Here is a 20,917-nt window from a genome sequence, read left to right on the forward strand (position 1 = left end):
GAGATGGAGGTGAGAATTGACTGACTGTCTGTGTTAAGCTAATAATCCTCGCTGGAAGAAGTGACCATGAGCTGTTGTCCTTGTTTGGGCAGGCCTGTCCGGGTTGGTGTTTACCAGAAATGCACGGGGATTTTAAATGTCTGGATGGAAATGTGATTAAGAGGATTGGGAGATTGCATTTTGAGAAGGTGTTTGACAGACTTGATTTACAGCAGAACATCACCGTTTGGGTGTCTCTGCTTTCTTCCTGTAGAGTTATTGTTAATCCATAATGTTCGCGGCATGTCCTCTGTGAAATTATAACCCACAATAGCAGAAAGACATCTATATCGCTATGAATAGTGTGTCCAATTTGTAATATAGAAAATTGCCTTGTATAACATAATATATTCCACATGAATTAACAAGCCGTAAAATTCCTTGGGTGAATTTATATGACACAACGTTGTTCTGGTTCAATTTAATTTACTGCAGAAGGAAAGGATTAATAGTATGTGCACACTGTAACACACATCCTTGCAGGAGCTGTCGTTAGCTGCACAATAGTAAGTTTCAGTATAAAGTTAGCTTTTGCATTGTTACAGTGTTTGCATTTGAACAAATATGCATGTCACTGGGTTCGTTGGGCCACATTAGAAAACATATGGTCAGATGTAGTATGTAGAGGTGGAAGCTGCTTTTGTGTGTCCTTGTGCTGTATTGTATTGTAGTTCTCCACCATCTCTGCCTATCGTTATAAATATGTGCACACAGCATTTACTAAGTGTACCTTTTACACTTTAACAGAAATAATTCAACTTTTCCTTGACTAAAATATTCTAGTGCTCTTCGCATCCTTGGCAGCACTGACAGTTACAGAAACACTGCAGTCCTTGCTATATAACACCAGTAGCCCTGTTTTCACGCTGGTGCGACCTGTTCACGCAGCAGACTGATATCTGCTTTTGTGTGCGGTATGTTGCTGCCAAGTAAACAGTGTAAAGGTGGGAGGAAATAACAGAATAATTCCTTAAAAATGTGAATAATCATTTTAAATGATTATTATTGCAGCACCAACAGATGCATTGAAATCTCCATATAAAATTGGCGTTTATTGTGTTTGAAGCAGAAATGCCAGTAAAGCAGTTTGATTTGGGCTCGAAATGAGCAGGTTTGATTTGAACATAACCTGTTGCCCACAGATGTTTTTAAAAAAAGCTTTTATTTCAGATCATTAAATTGCAGCAGCCATCTGAAGTAAGCACAAGAATCTGATGACTGTGTTGTGCTGTGGGGGCAATTTGTTGGGATGGTTTGGGTCACATTTCTATCCTTCCTTCATTTTATAAGGTGATGACCCTCATCCATGGGTCACAAAGGAGTCACTGAATGGCTTGGTATATGACATATCTAAACAGCACTGTACAACACCATCATCAGAAGGACTATGCTTTGTAAGAATGCTGTTGGAATCAATGACATGGAGCAAGAACAAAAGCTTGTCTGGCAGCAAGACATTTTTTCCTTTTGTCACCTGTCTGCATGTTGATATATGCACGTCGTCTATTTTGAGAAGTGCTGCACCAAAGCTCAGTCCATAATGTACAATTGTTTACTGTGTTTATTAAATTACCTGTAGCTGATATCAGGCTGTTCTACAGTAACTCATCCAATAATAAATACACGAAGCTCCTCCAGTGTTCTGTTTATGCGGGAACTGTCAGATTACAGCAGCTCATCAATCAAAATAATCTGTGTGTAATTGCTTCCTCTCTAACTTTCCTCTCACCAAAACTGTTATTCTTGTAAAGCAGTGCAAATGATTGCGTGTCACATTTTACAGTCTGCTGCGACCATTTATGACGTGATGCAGTAGCAATGAAAGGGAACTAGCTTAGATAGATGCGTCACTAAAATAATTCTTTATCTTTATTGCTATTATCATTATACAAGACAAATTAAAACCCGTTTGCCTTCTGGCTGCGGATTTGAGTCACTGCTTCATCCTCACAAAAAATGTATTCTTCTGGAGAAGCGTCTTTCCATTTGTTAGGCTGTTGTCACCAGACATCACTGTGATTGGCACAACTGTTTCAAAACAGGGCTCCCGATTCTTTTGTTTTCTAACGCGATGAAGTGTGAATGTAAAACTGCTCAAATGGCTGAAATTCTGTCATGCAGGGTCTTTTGACTCCCACAGGACTTCTTTCTTTGGCAGTTCCTGTCCTTTGTTTCTTTCCGTCGGTCAGAGTTGGCTTCCCTCAGGAGGTTGTCACTGGTCTTTTACCCAAACTGCATTTAGGATTGAATCCTTTCTCCATAGCAGCAAGATGTGCTTTCTAGAGCCATCACACTGGGGCTTTTTCTCTTTAAATCATTATTAAATGGAAGGTTGATGCGCATGTGTTTCATTCTGTGTAGTCAAATTTATCCTGACTGAGTCGTTTAGTTGTTGCTTAATTAAATTTACCACCCTGCGTGCTCCTAATGTGTTGTCTATGTTTTATGACTCTTGCTGCAAAAGGTGTCTTACAGAGGTTAGTGATTTTGTGGGATGAAAAGCTGCTCTGGCTGAACATTTGAAGTCGTTCCAAACTCAAACTGAGAGAGCAATTCCCTGCCAATTCCAATCTGCGAAAACAATAACCGCCATGCATGGATATAAAGTAAGACGTCGTCAGCTTGAAACTCCAGGAGAAATGTAATTTTGCCAAGTTTAAACTCTGTGTGAGGTTGCGATATTAGAATGTTAATTGTCAGGTGAAAGGGGGAAAGGGATTCTTCCTCTTGCTTGTTAGTGAAAACAATGAATATCAGACACCAGATGGCTCATCAGCCGAGCCGTTAACCAGCCCACAGCCAGGCCAGTGCTGGGCAGTGTCAGCGTCTCTGGCCTGCAGAGCGGACATGGCCTGGTTGTGCTGCAGAGGCAACACGTGGTTGTCAATCACAATTTACTGCAGATGAGACAGAAAAATAAATAGATTTGCAATCATGGAGGGACAGAATGAGAGGAGGAGAGTGGCCATTGTTGTTTTGGGCCGTTTGTGATAATTTGGGCTTCATTTTCTCACCACCAATAAAAAATGTGCTCTACTCTAGTGATTCAGCTCTTCTCCCGTTAATAAAGCAGCTGTAGATGAATCATTAAGATGGGTTCAGCGGGCTCGACTACCTGGTGTCGGTCAAATCTGGCAGCACCGATCAGACCAGTGTACCAAGTGTTATTTATTTTGTTTTGGCAGGGGGCACTGCATCCAGACAGAAAGGCTTCTTGGGCTGCATCCGCTCTCTGCAGCTGAATGGCGTCACTCTGGACCTGGAGGAGAGAGCCAAGATCACTCCCGGGGTTCGACCTGGATGCCCAGGACACTGCAGCAGCTACGGCTTGCTGTGCCAGAACCAGGGTCGCTGTGTGGAAAAAGCCAACGGTTTCTCCTGTGACTGCGGCCAGTCTGCCTTCACCGGAGCCTTCTGCCACAAAGGTACACACACCGACACACCGGCGGCTTAGTGCCAATAAATACACAGAGCCAAATACTCTGTGCCTTAACATGCAATGAATTCTTTTTTAAGTACAACTTTTCTTGACTCCATATTTGAAAAAGTCAGCAAAGTGACTAAAGCAATATCCAACTCATAAGATCTTATTAAAACCACTAGTGGCATGAACTTTAATCATCACTACAGAGAACATTATTTCAGATCTGTACATTTCTGTCAGAAATCTCCAGATCCAGCAGCCTCCAGACAGACCGACTAATATTTGACAGATCACAAACTGGAGCAGTAAAAACCTTGGGGAAACATGGTCGGATGTCATCCTCAAATTGAAAAGAAATCTTTCCTCGAGTTCAAATTGGCTCCTTCAGTTTTTTTTGTCCCCACAGTTGCCTTGACAGTTTAATTTTCTTATGCACGGAAGACGATGGACCAATTCAGCATTAGGTTCATTATAGGTTTGGCAGAGTAAGACACATATAGTCTAATACTGTAGTGCTGAAGGATTAAAAAAAAATAACAGTTAATATTCTAAAACACAGCATTAAATATCATTATATGTCCTCTATAATATTCTTAGAACAATTAGAGACCTAGAAAGACTCTAGTAAGAACTATGACAACTTCTGAGAAGCTACACTGCTTCTCTCTTCCTTAGTATTAAATTCTTCCTCTGGTAACTTATAAGTTTGTATCTTTCTGTTTACTTCATCATATGTTATTACACCTACACCAGCTTGCCCTTTTTTTTCCACTTTATTTCTCTCATACTGTACCAGCACATTATTTGTGTTTATTTGAACAGCAGCCTATTCTGCTGCTTTTTATTGCATTTTCTTTCGACAGCTCAGTCTGTGCATGCTATCCACAGGTTCTCCAAATACAGAGGAGGAGATCTGTTTGCCAATTTGATCTGGCAGTCAGAGGCAGTGACATTAGTCAGCCTCACAGAGGAATAGCACCTACATCACACCCACAGTGATGGAAATATATGTGACGGTCCTGACACTGAAGCATCTCATTACTACATATTAAGCAGTGGAGCTCACCATCAAGTGTTTTTTTTTTAACTGTGCTAATTGACCTGAACTCTTTGTTACTGTTGCTTTGTGATGTTTTTTTTTTTTTACTCCCAGCACACACAATATGCACTTTACAGCAATCCATTCATTTTATTAGCTGAAATGAAAACTTTTTTAAAATAGGATTTGTCAGCTACAGCTAGTGTGCTTATTAAACAAGTTTATTTTAAGATGAACACCATTAAACTGAAGCTCCATATATATATATATGTATATAAAAGTATGATTACTATTATTAGCAGTTGATGATCCCTATACAGAAATAGCAAATGTTCTTGTGCTGCAAGTTTTAGGTATGACGAGAATAAAATGTCAGATCAGGCTGTTAGAGTTTAAATTCTTAGACAAGCTTGAGAAGTTTGACTTATGCTTTGCTGTTCATCTATTTAGTCTATATACATGCACAGCAGTATCCCAGTTAATTCCTTATCTTAGTTTTGATCATATTTGGAATATGATCTTTACATGGAGAAAAAAGAACACTGGCTAATTATGTCTCTGTATCCACAATAAATACTCGTAACCCAGTTACTAATTACTATGTGCCTTTTGCGCAGACCTTTACAACACAAACCACATGTTTAATTTGACCACATTCAAACTGCCTAACAATAGATTAGCTGTGGCTATTGCAAAAAGGCAACTTGGGCTTATAGTGGGTTTAGCAAAACAACAAACATGCCAAACACCTTTGACTGTTGGTGCTGTTACTGCCACCACGTAGGACAAGGGATTGGTGGATGAAGATACACAGACATGGCTGGTCATCATGATGGAGTTCAGTGACCCTAAGTGAAAAGAAAACTCCCGTATGAGTAGAGCACCCTTTAACTGTCTATGTGACACGAACTGTTCAGGAGATCAGAGACGAGACAACAGTATGAGCGAGCAGTTCATTACCAGTGAGACTAGACGTCATATATGCAACAGGGTCTGGGGTTTTTCCCCAGTTGTCCAAATACCAACATCCGGTTTCTCTTGTTATGTTTTTATTCAGATTTTTGGATTCAGGATATGATGTACAAGCACAAAAATATGATTAAAAAAAAAGGTCATAATTAGGATACCCGAGTCCATGTACATGCAAATACTGATCCAAAATATTTCACTTTTAATGTCAAACCAACAAAAAATCTGGACTATGTGTCTGGTGATTGGAACTCTGTCCTGGGTAGTGAGTTTCATAAAGTCAAACCTAAGGAGGGAAACATTGCTAACATTAGCCTACAGGCTGATATAACAGCATCCAGGACAAACTGTGGAGAAACACTACATGCAGCATATAACCTAACTGGGAACATTTTTGAAACAAATTTGACTTCTCGTTTTGTGTCAGGCAAATTTAAAATTGCCGTAAGACCACAGCTACCAATAGCTGGGGTTGATCTGATTCTGGGGAATGATTTGGCTGGCAGTAAAGTTTTTCCTTCGCCTGAAGTAATTGAGAATCCGTGCGCGGATGTGTGTGTTTCTGACCCGGCTGGGACAGATGTGTTGCCCCTGTTCCCTGTGTGTGCTGTGACTCGTGCTCAGGCACCAAAGTTTGGTGACTTGGTGGATCTCAGTAACTCTTTCCTGAGTTCCTCTGATCCAACAGGATCGGTTTCAGAGTGTAAAATAAACTGGTTTCTGTTGAGCTTCAGCCTGATGTAGCAGACCTTACATTGTCAGTGAACAAAGAAGAACTGATTCAAGCTCAAAACTCTGATGTTACCTTGTCTCATTGTTTTTCTCTGTTAAAAGATCCAAACTGTGAAAAGTCTGTGTCCTATGGCCTTGACGAAGGTGTCCTGATGCACCACTGGACTCCAAGTTCTGGTTTCACTCATGAATCAGTGTGCCAAATTGTAGTCCCACAACTGTTTCCTTCTGAAATTCTGAGTTTGGCTCATGATCACTGCATGTCCGGCCATTTAGGAATTAAGAAAACTTACAATCGTGTCCTCCGTTTTTTCTTCTGGCTGGGACTAAGGTCCGATGTTGTGCAATTCTGCCGTTCGTGTCAAACTTGTCAAGTCTCCAGTAAACCAAAGCCAGTGATTCCAGCTGCTCCACTGAAGCCGATCCCTGTCATCGGTGAGCCATTTGAACATGTTATTGTAGACTGAGTTGGTCCTCTGCCCAAAGCAAAGTCCGGTAACCGGTACATCCTCACGGTGATGTGTGCCGCTACACGCTATCCTGAGGCTGTCCCTTTGCGCTCCTTGAAGTCCCTTGCTTTTGTGAAAGCGCTCGTGAAGTTTTTCTCTACATTTGGTCTGCCAAAAAGCATCCAAAGTGACCAAGGGTCCAATTTTATGTCAAAAATCTTTGCCCAAGTCATGACCGAGCTGAGAGTAAAACATCAAACCTCGAGTAGATATCATCCAGAGAGCCAAGGTGCTCTGGAGCAATTTCACCAAACTTTAAAAAGTATGCTCCATAAGTTCTGTTCTGAATCAAACCGTGAATAGGACGAGGGCTTGCCGCTGTTGTTGTTTGCCAGGCGGGAAACTTCACAAGAGTCACTGGGATTCAGCCCAGCTGATTTAGTTTTTGGCCACACTGTGCGCGGTCTACTGCACCACAAAATAATATCATAATCAAAGTTCTCCCTTGAAATAATCTTATGTTATGTACAATCTTAGTTAGTGCATGTTATGACAAACACACCTTTTATTTCATATGTAAAACTTTTGCATTTGTATTTTGGTTTTAAAGAAAGTATTAAAAAATCAATAGATAAAAACTCTACATGTTGTTGAACATTCAGTTGCCACTAAGCACAAATAAAAGCACTGGAAAGTCTCTGAAATATCTGTACATTTATTTCAGTTCAAAGAAAAACAACTAGATGAAAACTAGAGGTCTTGACTCATTTGATTTCATGTGAGCCAAAGCACATTGCCACCTGTTATATACTGATATTGTATTGACAAGTAGAGAGCAAACAGCAGCACAGCCAGTTAGTAGACATTCAGCTGACCTTTACCCTCTGAAGTGTTCACTGTCTGCACAGCCTCTTGACGCTCATTTTGAGTGGGTCATAGTGAATCTATCCTTTTCTACTGCTCAAGCAGTGGAAGTACCTTAAAGAGCTCTTCTAGCTCCTCTGTATCTTGCTGGACAGAGTGTTAAAAGTCAACATCATGTCAAGTTCAGTCAATGCTGCTGACATATATTATGCAGTGTTAAACTCCAAACTGTTTCAACCAGTAACTTGTCAGATAACAAACAAAGTAGCACAAGAGACCACTCAATAAAAAATGTTTTTGATTTTGACGAGGTAAAAGTGAGGCTGCAAGGTGGATCAGTGGTTAGCACTGTTGCCTCGCAGCAAGAAGATCGCTGGTCCGCGTCCCAGTGAGGACACCCTGCGTGGAGTTTGCATGTTCTCCTTGTGCAGCGTGGGTTCTCTGGCTTCCACCCACATAGTCCCACACAGTTGTCTGTCTCTGGGTGTAGCCCTGTGATAGACTGGCAACCTGTCCAGGGTGTCCCCTGCCGTCACCCTAAGTCAGCTGGGATAGGCTCCAGCCCCCCGCGACCCTAATGAGGATTAAGCGGTGTATAGATGATGGATGAGGCAAAAACTTTACAGTAGTTATTTTACACTAATGAATCTAATTCTGTAGCCTTTTACTGATAGAATGTATTGTGTTTCTAAATGCAATATTGCCATATCTCCAGGACATCCAACCAAAACACAGGGGTATTAGCTTTATGTGGGAATACTTGATTAGTTTGTTGTTCTCCTCTTTGTCTGGACTGGTAGCAGACAGTTTGACAAGACACTCCAGAGTCAGGAGATTTTGTGATGACAGAGAACAAACCAGATAGTAAGAAAGGCCTGTCCTCTAAAAGACAAACAAACATATATATATAATACCAATTTAATAAAACTGCACATAGCACATAATAACTGAACCTTTCTCTGGTTATGTCAAAGGAGAATTCCAGTTTATTTCAGTCTTGTGTATTTCCCATTAATGTGCCTGTGGTGCCTCTAAATGCGGTGCTATCTTGGCTCTCTTTGCCTCTGTTGTAGAGAAGAAACACCTGAGGTGGAGAAATTAGCTTCCAAAAGGAGCTGTTTTTTTACATGAATCATTTCAAACATTTATTTTCCATTTGACAAAACCTAAACAGAAATTATCCACCCAGAATATACATTTTTCTAGCTGCAATAGCTTTTACTCATCATATGCACAGCTGAGCATTCAGCCTGACAAGTTCTGGGATTTTCTTCCAGTTGACTTTGAGAAGGTGAAACACCGTCTCCAGGACGGCAACACTGCAGATTCATTAGTTGTAGTTCCACAGCTGGGATTCCTCCTATCCATGTATGGATGGGCATTTGTCAAGTGTGGCATCAGCAGGTCTCACTCTTTGCAGCAGTTTTTTTCTTCAGCGGGCAGCAGAGCACTGAGAGCATGAACACCACCAGTTTCCCAACATACGTTGTCTTTCGGCCTCCATCCCCACAGTAAAAGTCAGCCTCATACATGTAAACAAACCAGCATGGTTAGATAAATATGCTGGTAATTAGGTCAACCGGCAGGTATCCCTAGATGGAGAACCCGACATGCAGTTAGCAAAATGACTGTTCCAGTCAGCAAGTTTCTGTCTGGTAAAGTTTGAGACTGAAAAGAAACTTTCTTCTTTAAAGGCACTCACAGCACTTACTTAAGTGTGAGCACCAACAACATGACCTCTGTCAAATATTAGAAAAGACGAAAGTGACTAGAAGCATACAACAGGAATTCTTAATCCTAATCTTTACTGAAATGCTTTTACTGCTTAAACCTAATTCCTGAGACTCAGGATGCAAACCCTGGTTCAGAGCTTTGTGCTCCTACTCTTTGTACACCCACCATCCACCTGGAGCACCTCTTTATGACTTTCATCTGGTAGGCAAACAATGTACTGTAGCACTTTCTTCACTGTTTGCCATTAAAACAGAATTAATAAAACCAATAATAGAATTTAAAATTGGCCTGCATGGTGGCTCAGTGGTTCGCACCTTCACCTTGCAGCTAGAAGATCCCTGGTTTGTGTCCCAGTCAGGACGCCCGAGATCTTTCTGCATGGAGTCTCCATGTTCTCCCCGTGCAGCGTGGGTTCTCTCCAGGTTCTCCGGCTTCCTCCCACACAGTCCAAAAACATGTTGAGGTTAATTGGTGATTCTAAATTGTCTATAGTTGTGAATGTGAGTGTGCCCTGCCTTCGCCCTGAGTCACCTGGGATAGACTCCAAGTGGTGTATAGATAATGGATGGATGGATTGATTTAGAATTATTTTATAGGAAACAGGTAAACTCCAACACTGACACCTCCCACTAATTTTTAACCTTCAGAGGTTTCAGCCAGCTTAAAGTCAACAACATCCATCACCTACATCCTCAAGGAGCCGTACGAACCGAGCAGGAACAGCAGTGCCTTGCCTTCATCCATCTACTCGGATATCACACTAAGAGCAGAAAACATCTCCCTGAGCTTCAGGACCAGCCAGAGTCCTGCCCTGCTGCTCCACGTCAGCTCCTTCTACAGAGAGTACCTGACCCTGCTCATCAACAAACACGGTGAGGACACTCCAGCGGCTTTCTTTGTCTTGTGTTTTGTTTGGATTGCTTATTTTTAATTCTGCATCCCATTTTCTCATCTCGTTGTTCCTGCAATTACTTCAGTTCAGCCTCTCCTCTCCTTCCCTCTTTCTTTCTCGCCTCCCTCTGGATTCAGTGTGTCATCCTCTGCCGCCTCACTTTGCATGCAGACAGTCGAACAGTGTCAGGTTCACAGAAAACATTTGGTGCAGTTACTATTAAATGATAATTCTCTTCTCAGTTTTCCTCCTTCACTTGTTCTTGCCATTGTGGTTATTTATTGTATTCAGATTTTTGATCACTGTAGAGCTTTACATAGTTTCACTTAGGGAACAGTTCCAGCATTCCTGCATAATATAACAGGATTGGCCATTATCTGGTGTCTATATTTTGTGAACAAAGTGACATGACATGTTATTTTTAAACTGGTGAAGTCGGGTTCAGTTGTTGGAGATGTCTTTTGTATTTTTTTAAAAACACAATCCATTCTCACAGAGCCAAAGAATATGAACCTTTCAATAAAAATATTTAAATCTATGGTGTATGAGCCAATAGAAATATACTTTTTACATCACTGTTCTCAATATATTCCGCTGCTAGTAGACATATCATTGTGCTTTTTTTAATGATTCAGTGGGTATTGAATAGCTGATCAGGTCATCATCACGTATCTGCATTCTTGCTGTAGAATCCAATTAAATCCCAGGGAGAGCTTCTCTTGGATGCAGAAAAAAGGCTTTCCCCGTGTTTCTGAAACCTCGACTGCTGCACGCAGACAAACTTTACTATCTGAGTCACTCACTGAGAGCTTAAAACACCCTCTCTTCAAGACTGTTTTTATTTTTAAGATGTGGCCTTGTGATAAGGGAATTGCTCCCTATTAGTGTGCATTTAATTAGAAAAATAGGATGGCATATTAAGTATTATGTGTTTGGATTTTTAGGAAATATTATCATTTCCGTTCATCTGTGAAGTCTGCAGAAATCTCTGAACATTCAAATTATCTCAAGGCTGTGGATTTCAAGCGTAAGACTGTAAAAAATTGGTAAATTAATTTTATATCATGGAGTGTTATCCTTAGAGATAAAGTAGTAATCCTCAAAGTATGAAATGGTTTGTCGTTTTGTTTTTTTTTTTTTTTCTTTCAGCAGCTGGTATCTTGGAACGTTCAGCTATGTGACATTAAATGTTCTGTCTTTGAAGGAGTGAATATACGTCTGCTGAGATGTTCACAGTAAAGGATGTGGACATTTTTGCTTTAGGGTCCCATATTGTGCCACTTTTTCAGCAAATTAATCAAAGTCTCACATGTCCCCACAGTGCGTACTTCAGTTTTTTCAGCTCAGAATGCTGCAGAGATTGTTCATTTAACCGTGACTGTATAACCCCTGGTTTTAGGAATGTTCTAAACTGGTTATTTTACTTGAAATCCAATGAGCTGCTGCTGTTTCCACCCTGGTCATGGAGAACACAGTGTCTGTGAATCTGTGATTTACAGATACGGAGCTGTTATTTATTAAAATTAGAGCAGATTAGTATCTTGGATTATTCATGCAATGGGCTTTTCTTTGTTGTTTGTGGTCAACAGCAACAGCACTTTTTGAAGTTGGAAGATGCTTTTAGAATATAAAAAATATGGATATATATATATTGTAAGTTAATGCTTGGAGCTTATAGAACGTTGGTGTCTGACCTCTAGCTGTAAGTCAAATGACCCATTAGGGACAATTAAAGTGCTTCTCTAATCTACATTGAGTGTAATGTAGCTCATCTGTGTGTTTTGAAGTGAGCCTACAGATTCTAGATTTGACCTGCCAGTCTCAGTAGAGGGTAAAGGAGCACATCACAGGAAATATTTAGAACTTATTTTGTTTGATTAAATGCCAAGGCTTATAGCGATGCTTCAGTTCCTCAATGAACAGTCAGTTTGCTGTTTGCAAGAGAGGAAGAATACAGTCCCAGGCCAAGGGTCAGTGGTGCAGCATGCTGGTTGCTTCCTCACAGTCTGCTTACAACATGCAAGCATCCCTTGATTGTAGTTCTCTTTAAACCATCACCACAGACTTGGCTGGCAACACACTTAAACCTTTGGAAGCCCAGCTATGCCTTTAAATCATGGCACCTGCACACAGACAGACACAGAGGACTGAGAGTCTGCTGTTTGTTGCATGTAGCATCAGTGAACCACAAAGTGGAGGCAAACTGAGACACACCTGCCTTCAATTAACACCAGAATCTCAGCCAGTTACAGTCATAAGGCTGAATATTTGATGTTACACAAATATGTAATCAGATAAGATCTAAACCAACAGAACATGATTCTAATGTACAAAAATAGACCTCCATCAACTATCACAGGAAACACGGCTAGACTGTTGATTTGATTCCAGCTTTCATTAATAACTGGAGCCGGCTGTGGCTCAGGTCATGGGTTGATCACTAATCACAGGGTTGGTGGTTGAGAACTAATATGAAGGCTGGATAAACATTTTATTATATTTGTATGCTTGTTTTTTGTGATTTTATATATTGGTTAATTGTTAGCAGTATTTCATCTAGTGCATTATTTTAATTAGCTCTGCTTTAGCTTATTAATTGCTAGTTATGTTAGTGCTGGTGCTATCAGTTGGTCCTGACATTCTTGGGTCTATCATCAAACTTGATAAAGTGTGCTATTATTTTTTGTGTGCGTGTGTGTTAATGCTGTCTGATTTTGAATTTTAAAATGTATGTCTGAACATTTATATATATATATATATTTAAATATATTTCTTTGATAAGTTTGCGATGTCTACAAGCTGAAGTGTCTTTAAGCAAGATACTGAACCCCAAGTTGCCTCCATTGGCACCTTACATGCCGCCACTAGTGTGTGTGTGTGTGTGTGTGTGTGTGTCAACGGATGAATGAGCTACACACTGTAAATCGCTTTGGGAGCAATTATGTAACATCAGTGCTATTTAAGTGCAAGCTATTTACTGTTTATAAAGACTAAATGTTTCTGAATTACAATGATGTATTGATTCTGTTTATGTTTACATTATAGAATACAATTGTATTGTTGTTTGGTGTCTGTATAAAGATGAGCTGGAGCTGAGGTACAAGCTGCACAGCAGCAGAGATGTGGAGGTGTTGAGCAGCAGAGTCGGCACCTTGGCTGATGGACGGCTGCACACAGTGACCATCAGGCGACTGGCAGACACTGTCTCTGTGCAGGTAAACACACACACACAACAGATATTTCACACTGTGTCACACATATCAGAGCTGTTTTTAGACAGAGGCGAGCCAGGCTGTCGCCACGAGCTGGGAGAGCATCAAAGTAGAGGAGCTCTGCACTGAGAGGAGTCTGCAGGCAGACTCAGAGGCAAGAGGAAACATTGTGAGCAGTCATATCTTTAATTGAAACTGCTGGCTGCACTTATTTTGTGTCCCAGAGGATTATTCTTTTGCTACAAATGAATCGTGTACACAGATATAGGCATGTCCAGCTTGTCTAAATCCAATGCAGGCATATCAGAATGTGGTCCAGTCTGGGAGAAAATGGAATACCCTGAGCTTAGATGTGTTTCAGACTTAAGTCAACCATGGAAGACATACAAAACAATGTCCCACTCTGAAATGAAACTTCAAGTAAGAATGTGTTGAGCTGATCTGAAGGACAAACATCAGGACTCAGATTTGAGATGTCAGCTTCTACATTCAGAAGTTCGCTCCATGAGTGACAGCTTTCTAAAACACTCTTTTGAACTTAATAACCACAAAATACAGAAGCAGCATCTACTAGTTTTAGTAAATAATACAAGTATCAGAAAACAGTGATCAAATTATCATGTTGTTAAAAATGTATTATATTTTTAAAAAATCTACCTTGAACAGAGCATTCCCTACAGGGGTGCTAGAGGATATCTTGTCTAGAGAACTAAAATATTCACACACTGCCCTGGCCGCAAGCATGCTTTTGGAAACCTGGTAGAATACAATTTCATAAATCATGCATTTTCTCTCCCTTTTCAAGCTACTTTCTTTTGTCTTTTGTTTTCTATGACTCCGCCTAACTCTCAAATGTCTTATTGATAAATGACACTGAAGCCCAGATCTCTCTGTTTGCCAGCAATACATCACAATTGTGTCTCCTTTTTTCCTTTCTTTCCTTTTTTTTGTTTTATTTTTTAGAAGAGATATTTACTCCCTCAGAATCTGCTCCACTTAGTATTTTCTGCTCAGCTACTGTGCACCAAAAAGACAAAACAGGTCTTTGGGTTTCTCAGCTTTGGGGCTGCGTCTCATTTGAATATGCAGATCAAACTAGAGGTTGAGCCTCTGGCTAAGTTCATGTTCAGTTGCTTGTTTCTGTGCAGCCACTTGTCAAAGTTTCTTCATAAGCAGTCCTCATTTAAACATTTAACAGTAAGAATTCCATTCTTGACCTTTTGTCACTGGCTTCAGTCTTTGCTTGACACAAATGATCTTTCAGGTTGACCACAATGTCATGGAGGACTTCAACTTGACATCTGATGTGGAATTCAACAGCATCAAATCCCTCACTCTGGGCAGAGTGCGAGGTAAGTGAAGCTCTCTTAGACGGACTCATTTGAATAATAGCACTGAGATGTTTGGCCTCCTGCGACAAAACACTGTTCTGGAGCCTTCTGCTGTTTTCTATTCCTCCTGCTGGGTCGACCAGAGGCAGAACTGCAGCCTGGGCAACAGCTGTGGTGCTTTTAAAACCAAGTTAACACCATATTGAAATGGTCACAAAAAAAAGCACTTACCTGTAGAGATGCAAAATGACAACAACTTGAGAAATGACTAAAGGTGGAACCACCCACTTAAGTCGCTGCTCCGTGCCATGAGATGCATTTTAGAGCCATATAGGTGGTTAAAGAGTTTGTGTAAATGGCACAGTTTTTTTCCACTAATGCAGAAGCTCAGAAAATACAGTATATGTTTGTGCACCTCTATCTGTGTTATCGCAGCAGTGAGTAATACAGTCTTTATATCTGTCGAGCTTAGCAGGGCTTCAGACAGCTGTAATGGTAATAACTTCACAAAAGGTCCTTCACTTTGTATGGTAATGAGGAGAGATTGAAAAGAACAAATTACTTAGAAGATTGGAGTCAGCACCCTGCGATTCAGCATAACAACCAATAAGTCTCAGCTGCTGTGGGTGGGGTCACACTAAACCTGGAAGTCAGACAGTACAGTTCACCCTCTCTCAGCATGACAGAACATTGTACTTCAGCATCACTTCTGGCGTCCTCTGCTATAGCTTCTCCTAAAGAACAAAGACTTTGGAACAGTTTTAGTGACTTTGTGTTTTCCTCTGCAATTATAAACTAATATTTATTTTTAGATGGCATCCTTTGGGACAAACTGATACAAAAAAAAAAAGTTGTAGATATAGCTATAAAAATGTAGAGCTTAGATGAGGCTTTAAATATATTCCCCAGCCTCGTATGGTCTTTCATTTACTTTGTACACAGTGCGACAGTGAGTTACTCTTGCATGTAGAGACCCAGAGGTAAATCCAAGTAGCTGCTAATTTTCCATGTTTCACTATTGGACAGTCCACATTGCTGTCATTCTTTATAGTTATTTATGTATTGTAACAGAGAGGGATGATAGTGGTGACCAGAATTAGAGAGATCACTGAGAGAAATCAGCAAAGGTCACAGCTGTGTACTCAAAAGCTACACTGGAAATCCGTCACAAAAACTATAAATCCAGATAATTAATAAGTTTTTTATATACGAAAGAAAAACAAAGTACTCGTTACTTTCACTGTTATTCATACAGCACATTTTAAACAACAGACGTTGAGTCAAAGTGCTTTCAAGGACAGAAGTGAAATTGGCAAGTTTAAAGATGAAGGTTAAGGTCTTACACTGTCATATAGTGTGTAAATGTACCTAACCAAATCAAAAGTTAAGGTCAGGAACCTACAATATTATATACTATACTAAATTACCCAACTGTACAAAATTATGCATGGACAACTCAACAAACCTGATAGTCTCTTATAAACAGCATATTACTGGTGAGGAAGAACCAGGCTCAGGGAAAGTGACCATCTGCCTTGACTGGTTGGGGTGAGGATAAAGGTGGAGAGAAAAGGATAGCAAAGACAAACCGACAACATAAACACTGGACAGGTTGGTGGAACCAGTAGATGCAGATCAGACCAGCAAAGCTCCAGAGCCAGAGATACCTATAGTGAAGTTCAGAGAGCGATGACTGGGAGGACAAAACACCACAGGGACCGACTATGAACCACAGGATGGAGAAGACATGGTGGTAATTGTGTTTATGCTTTGAGGATGTGACAAGAACTCGTCTTAAGAGACGTGTAACAAACAGAGAAACAGATACCATCAAATGTTACTCATGGAAGCAAAACAACTGAGAAATCTGTAATATATGACAAATGGTGTTATCATCCATTCATTCATCCACCTATTGAGGGAACTTGGAGATGGAACATAGTCACGCCAAAATTAGTCTAAAGGAAAGATACCCCCTGGACAGGCTGTCTTATCAGATGGCAAACTAGCCGTGAATGACCACCAACATCTGCTTTTAAACAGTGTTTTTGTGTTAAGCGTATATTGTTTGGGTTTCTTGTCTTGTTAATGTTTGGACTGTGATCTAGAATTTAGAAAATCTGTTGAAAAATGCTCTTGAAGGATGAGCAGGTTAGAGAGTGACTCACAAATGTATTTTAAGCCTGAAACTGCTGGACTTTAGACAGCAAGTACTGACCACAAAAAAATAATGAAACTGGCACGACGCTCAACTCTAACCAGCACATAGTTCACATAAGAAACGGATATAAATTGATGCTGTTGCTGTTTTTGGGTTGACCTCTTTAGCTTTTTATTATTTTTTTCATTGCTGACCCTGGCCATGTTAGTGTGCGACCCAGCTGCCCCCACGCTGGGCCGGAGGACTCAGACAGTCATATCAGTATCACAGAGGCAGCAAGATAGTTGATATACTGTCACTCCCTGCCAGCCCTGTCATCCATCAGCCTAACTAATGGAGCAGGAAAGAATGGAGAGACTGAGATGCTCGCAGAGACGGGGAGAGAGAGAGAGAGAGAGAGAGAGATAGGAGGTGGAGGTAGAGGTGGACAGTTTTCTTTCAGTTCATGAATACAAGGCCAGTGCTGTCACTGTTTTGCTGTGTTTGACTGCGTACACAAACATCCAAATCCTTCTACGTGAAGCCAAAGACTCCTTTAGCATTTTAACTCTCAATAACATGCATGATTTATTGTATAAAGAATAGTATTAGAAATCCCATCACATTCAATTTATTTTTACTAATATTTTAAATACATTTTTACTGTTTGAGTTATCCAGTTCCTCATTTGATGCTTCTGTTTTGACTACAGTCTTGGATATTCTTATATCTGAAAGAAGATATAAGAAGATAGAAATTACAATAGGAGGTTATACAGCACCTATAAAAAAAAAAGTATTCACCCCCCCTTGGAAGTTTTTCTCTTTAAGTCAACAGTTACTTGTGCATGCATGCTGAGTGAAGCAAACTAGTTTTTCATTCAGTTACTTTCGAGAAAAACTCCCCTGCCTTCAAGTGCAAAGTTCAATGGTAAGAGACAGAGCTAGAGAAAAAGTGCATATCAAAAACAATGTAGAACCAATAAGACACACTAATGCACAACCAGATAATCTACAACTGCAGCTGTTACTTCAGCCCCCCATCGTGCTGACTCGTTTGCAAATATGCAAGTGTCATGACACAAATAAATCAGTCAAATCATTCCCCGCTGCTCAGGGGATCACTGTTCACTTTAAAAGCCTGATCAAATATGCAGCTGATAAAGTGGCCTCTCCAGCCAGGCCATGCTGCAGTGCCCCATTACTGTGGGGAAAAGTTGTCTCTCCCTGGTAATAACTTAGATGACTGGCAATGATGTGCTGTGTAATCAAATTGCACTGCAGGAATAATTGTGGTTCGCACTGACATTTATAGCTGCTTAAGATTTTATTTAGCACCTGCTGTCACAAGTTGTGAGCTTGCGAGTCCATTACAAGTCAGTACAAGTAAGACTTACTGGGAGTTTCTTAAGGAGGAATATACACACAAAGTGAGTAGTTGTAAGTAGTCCGTGCAGTTATATTGCTTGAACACACCCATGCATTGATTAACCACAACATTAAAAACTACTCATAGGTAAAGTGAATAACATTGATTATCTCATTACAGTGGAGCCTGTCAATGGGTGGAATATATTAGGCAGTAACTAAACAGTCCGTTTTTAAAGGGGATGTGTTGGAAGCAGGACAAAAGGCTGAAGTATGGATCTAAGTGACTTTACCAAGGACAAAATTGTGATTGCTGGACGACTGGGTCAGACCATCCCCAGAACAGCAGGTCTTGTGGTGTGCTTCCGGTACACAGTGGTCAGTACTTACCAAAAGTGGACCAAGGAAGGTGAACTGGGGACAGGGTTATGAACGCCCAAGGCTCACTGATGAACATGGGGAGCAAGTCCTCGTCCTTGTGGTCTGATCCCACAGGAAAGCCACTGTAGCACAAATTGCTGAAAACCCTAAGGCCAACTATGCCAGAAAGGTGTCAGAGCAAATAGTCGACCGCAGCTTGCTGCACATGTGGCTGCAGAGCCACAGGCCAGTCAGAGAACCCAAGCCGATGCCTGGCCCCTGTTGAAAGAAGCGATGGAAGGTGGCCCAGTCAGATAAATCATGTTTTCTATAACAGCATGTGGTTTAACAAACGGCCAGGTACATGTGCATCATGTATCTGGGCCAGAAAGGACAGCAGGATATACTGTGGATAGAGGGTACGCTTCAGGAGGTGGTGTGATGCTTTGGGCAATGTTTTACTGGGAAACCTTGGGTCCTCACATTCATGTGGATGCTACTTTGACATACACCACCTACCTAAACATTGTCGCTAATCATGTACAACCCCTCATGGCAACAGTATCCACTGCTGGCAGCAGCCTTTTTAAACAGGATAATACACTCTGTCACAACATGCCAGTTCAAAGTGTTGATCTCGGCTTCAAATTCTCCAGATTTCAATCCCATTGAGCATCCATGGATGTGCTGGAAAAATAAATCTGATCCTTGAAGGCCCTACAGGACAACTTCCATGACTTAAAGGATATGCTGTTGTGGAGTCGATGTTTTGAAAGGTCAGAGCTGTTTGAGGACACATGACAATATTAGGTAGACGGTTTTAATTCTCTGGCTGATGGGTGTATCTATGCGTCATCATATACATATTTAAAAAGTGTTCAAATATGTATACAAGTGTTTCAACAATCTGTTGTCTCATTTTTGAGACATATTGGCCGACTGACTGAACTTTGCTGTGAGTATTTGTTGACCCCAAAGGATCATTTCTGCTGCAAATGTTATTCTTCCAAACCCTTAAGAAATATAATAATGTAGACTGCCACGAAATTTGTTCACCTCATTCATGCTCTGCTGAATTTTAATGACCCGATTGCCCTCCTGCTTGCACCATTATTAAGACTTTCCTTTTCTCACCAAGTACTATTATACTGTACAGTTTAATTGTATAGTTTAATTACCATTTCAGTCACCAGTCGTGTGCTTTAAACTTTAAACTAGTGTGCCTTTCAGGATTTTAATATTGCTACATGCAGCACATTAGTTCAAAAATATAGTTTGCTTTCCTTTGTATTTACAACTTGACCAAGACTAGGCCTTTTGTTGTATCAATAAGCCTTCAAACTCATGGATCTGTTACTTAAACTGGATGCCCTGTATCGTATTTTATCGTCCCACCAGTACCTGAAACTACATGGTCCCACCAACACAACCTTTTGATCTAAGTGCATCTTTTAAAAGAGAGGGTATCGATCTCAAACCTTCACAGTAGCAGGAAGGGTAAACAGCCTACAGTTAGTTTAGCCAGTCTCCCCAGAAATGATATTCATATTGGTGGATTCTGCAGGACATGATTTATGTCCAGTGCCAATATTTGGTGCAGATATAGGAAGTAGTGTGCCCTTCACATGTTGCATGGCAAAGGACAACGGTACAACATAAGGTGATTGATTGCAATGCCAGAGATTGCGATTTATGGTCAATCTCAGACCAATAATTTATGCTCATGTATTTTTTTGTATTTTTATTTAACCTAACAAAGTGTTTCAGTCATCTAACCTTCTAATACTTATTGCAGTTGGCATGCATGAAAATCGTAGGAATAACTGTTTCGAAGCAGTTGACATTCAAAAAGGTTGTCTTTGAACATAATGTGCAGTTGTTCACTATCGTGCACTATCAGGATTTTATTTAGATGGGGAGAATTTTCAGCAGGCTTATCCTATTTTGGAACATCAAAATGGATATTGAAATTAAACTGATTTAGCCACAGATAGACACCACTTATCACCGCAACACTAGTCGCATCAAGATAAATGTAATACTTATCACTGCTGCATTTTAAATGTGTAATTGGATTGCGCTGATAATAAATCTGTCTTCTCACTCTGTTTCTCTGTCTGTGTCTTTCTCTGTCTGTGTTCAGAGTCTGATGGATTGGATGCAGAGCTGGCTGGGTTGACCTCTCTTGGGTTCACTGGCTGCCTGTCAGGTGTTCGTTTTAATTCCATCAGCCCTCTGAAAGCTGCTCTACTCCATCCTGACAGCCCTGTTATTGTCTCCGGACCATTGGTACAATCAAGCTGTGTTTCCTCTTCTCCAGCCAATCCCTACGCAGCAGAAACAACGCACTCATTATCAGGTACAA

The 20,917-nt window shown here is 40.6% G+C and overlaps 1 protein-coding gene across 1 annotated transcript in view; it reads left to right on the forward strand.

Moving 5' to 3' along the window:
* LOC103360327 (contactin-associated protein-like 4) overlaps positions 1–20,917 on the forward strand; it is a 164,656-nt gene that overhangs the window by 141,610 nt on the left and 2,129 nt on the right. The window contains exons 19-23 of the mRNA XM_008286033.1: positions 3,225–3,464; positions 9,898–10,122; positions 13,224–13,357; positions 14,619–14,706; positions 20,696–20,911. Coding sequence (XP_008284255.1) covers positions 3,225–3,464; positions 9,898–10,122; positions 13,224–13,357; positions 14,619–14,706; positions 20,696–20,911 — 903 coding nt within the window. The remainder of the gene's footprint in view (positions 1–3,224; positions 3,465–9,897; positions 10,123–13,223; positions 13,358–14,618; positions 14,707–20,695; positions 20,912–20,917) is intronic.

Source organism: Stegastes partitus, unplaced genomic scaffold, assembly GCF_000690725.1.
Source record: "Stegastes partitus isolate 25-593 unplaced genomic scaffold, Stegastes_partitus-1.0.2 Scaffold426, whole genome shotgun sequence".
NCBI classification, from domain to species: Eukaryota; Metazoa; Chordata; class Actinopteri; family Pomacentridae; genus Stegastes; species Stegastes partitus.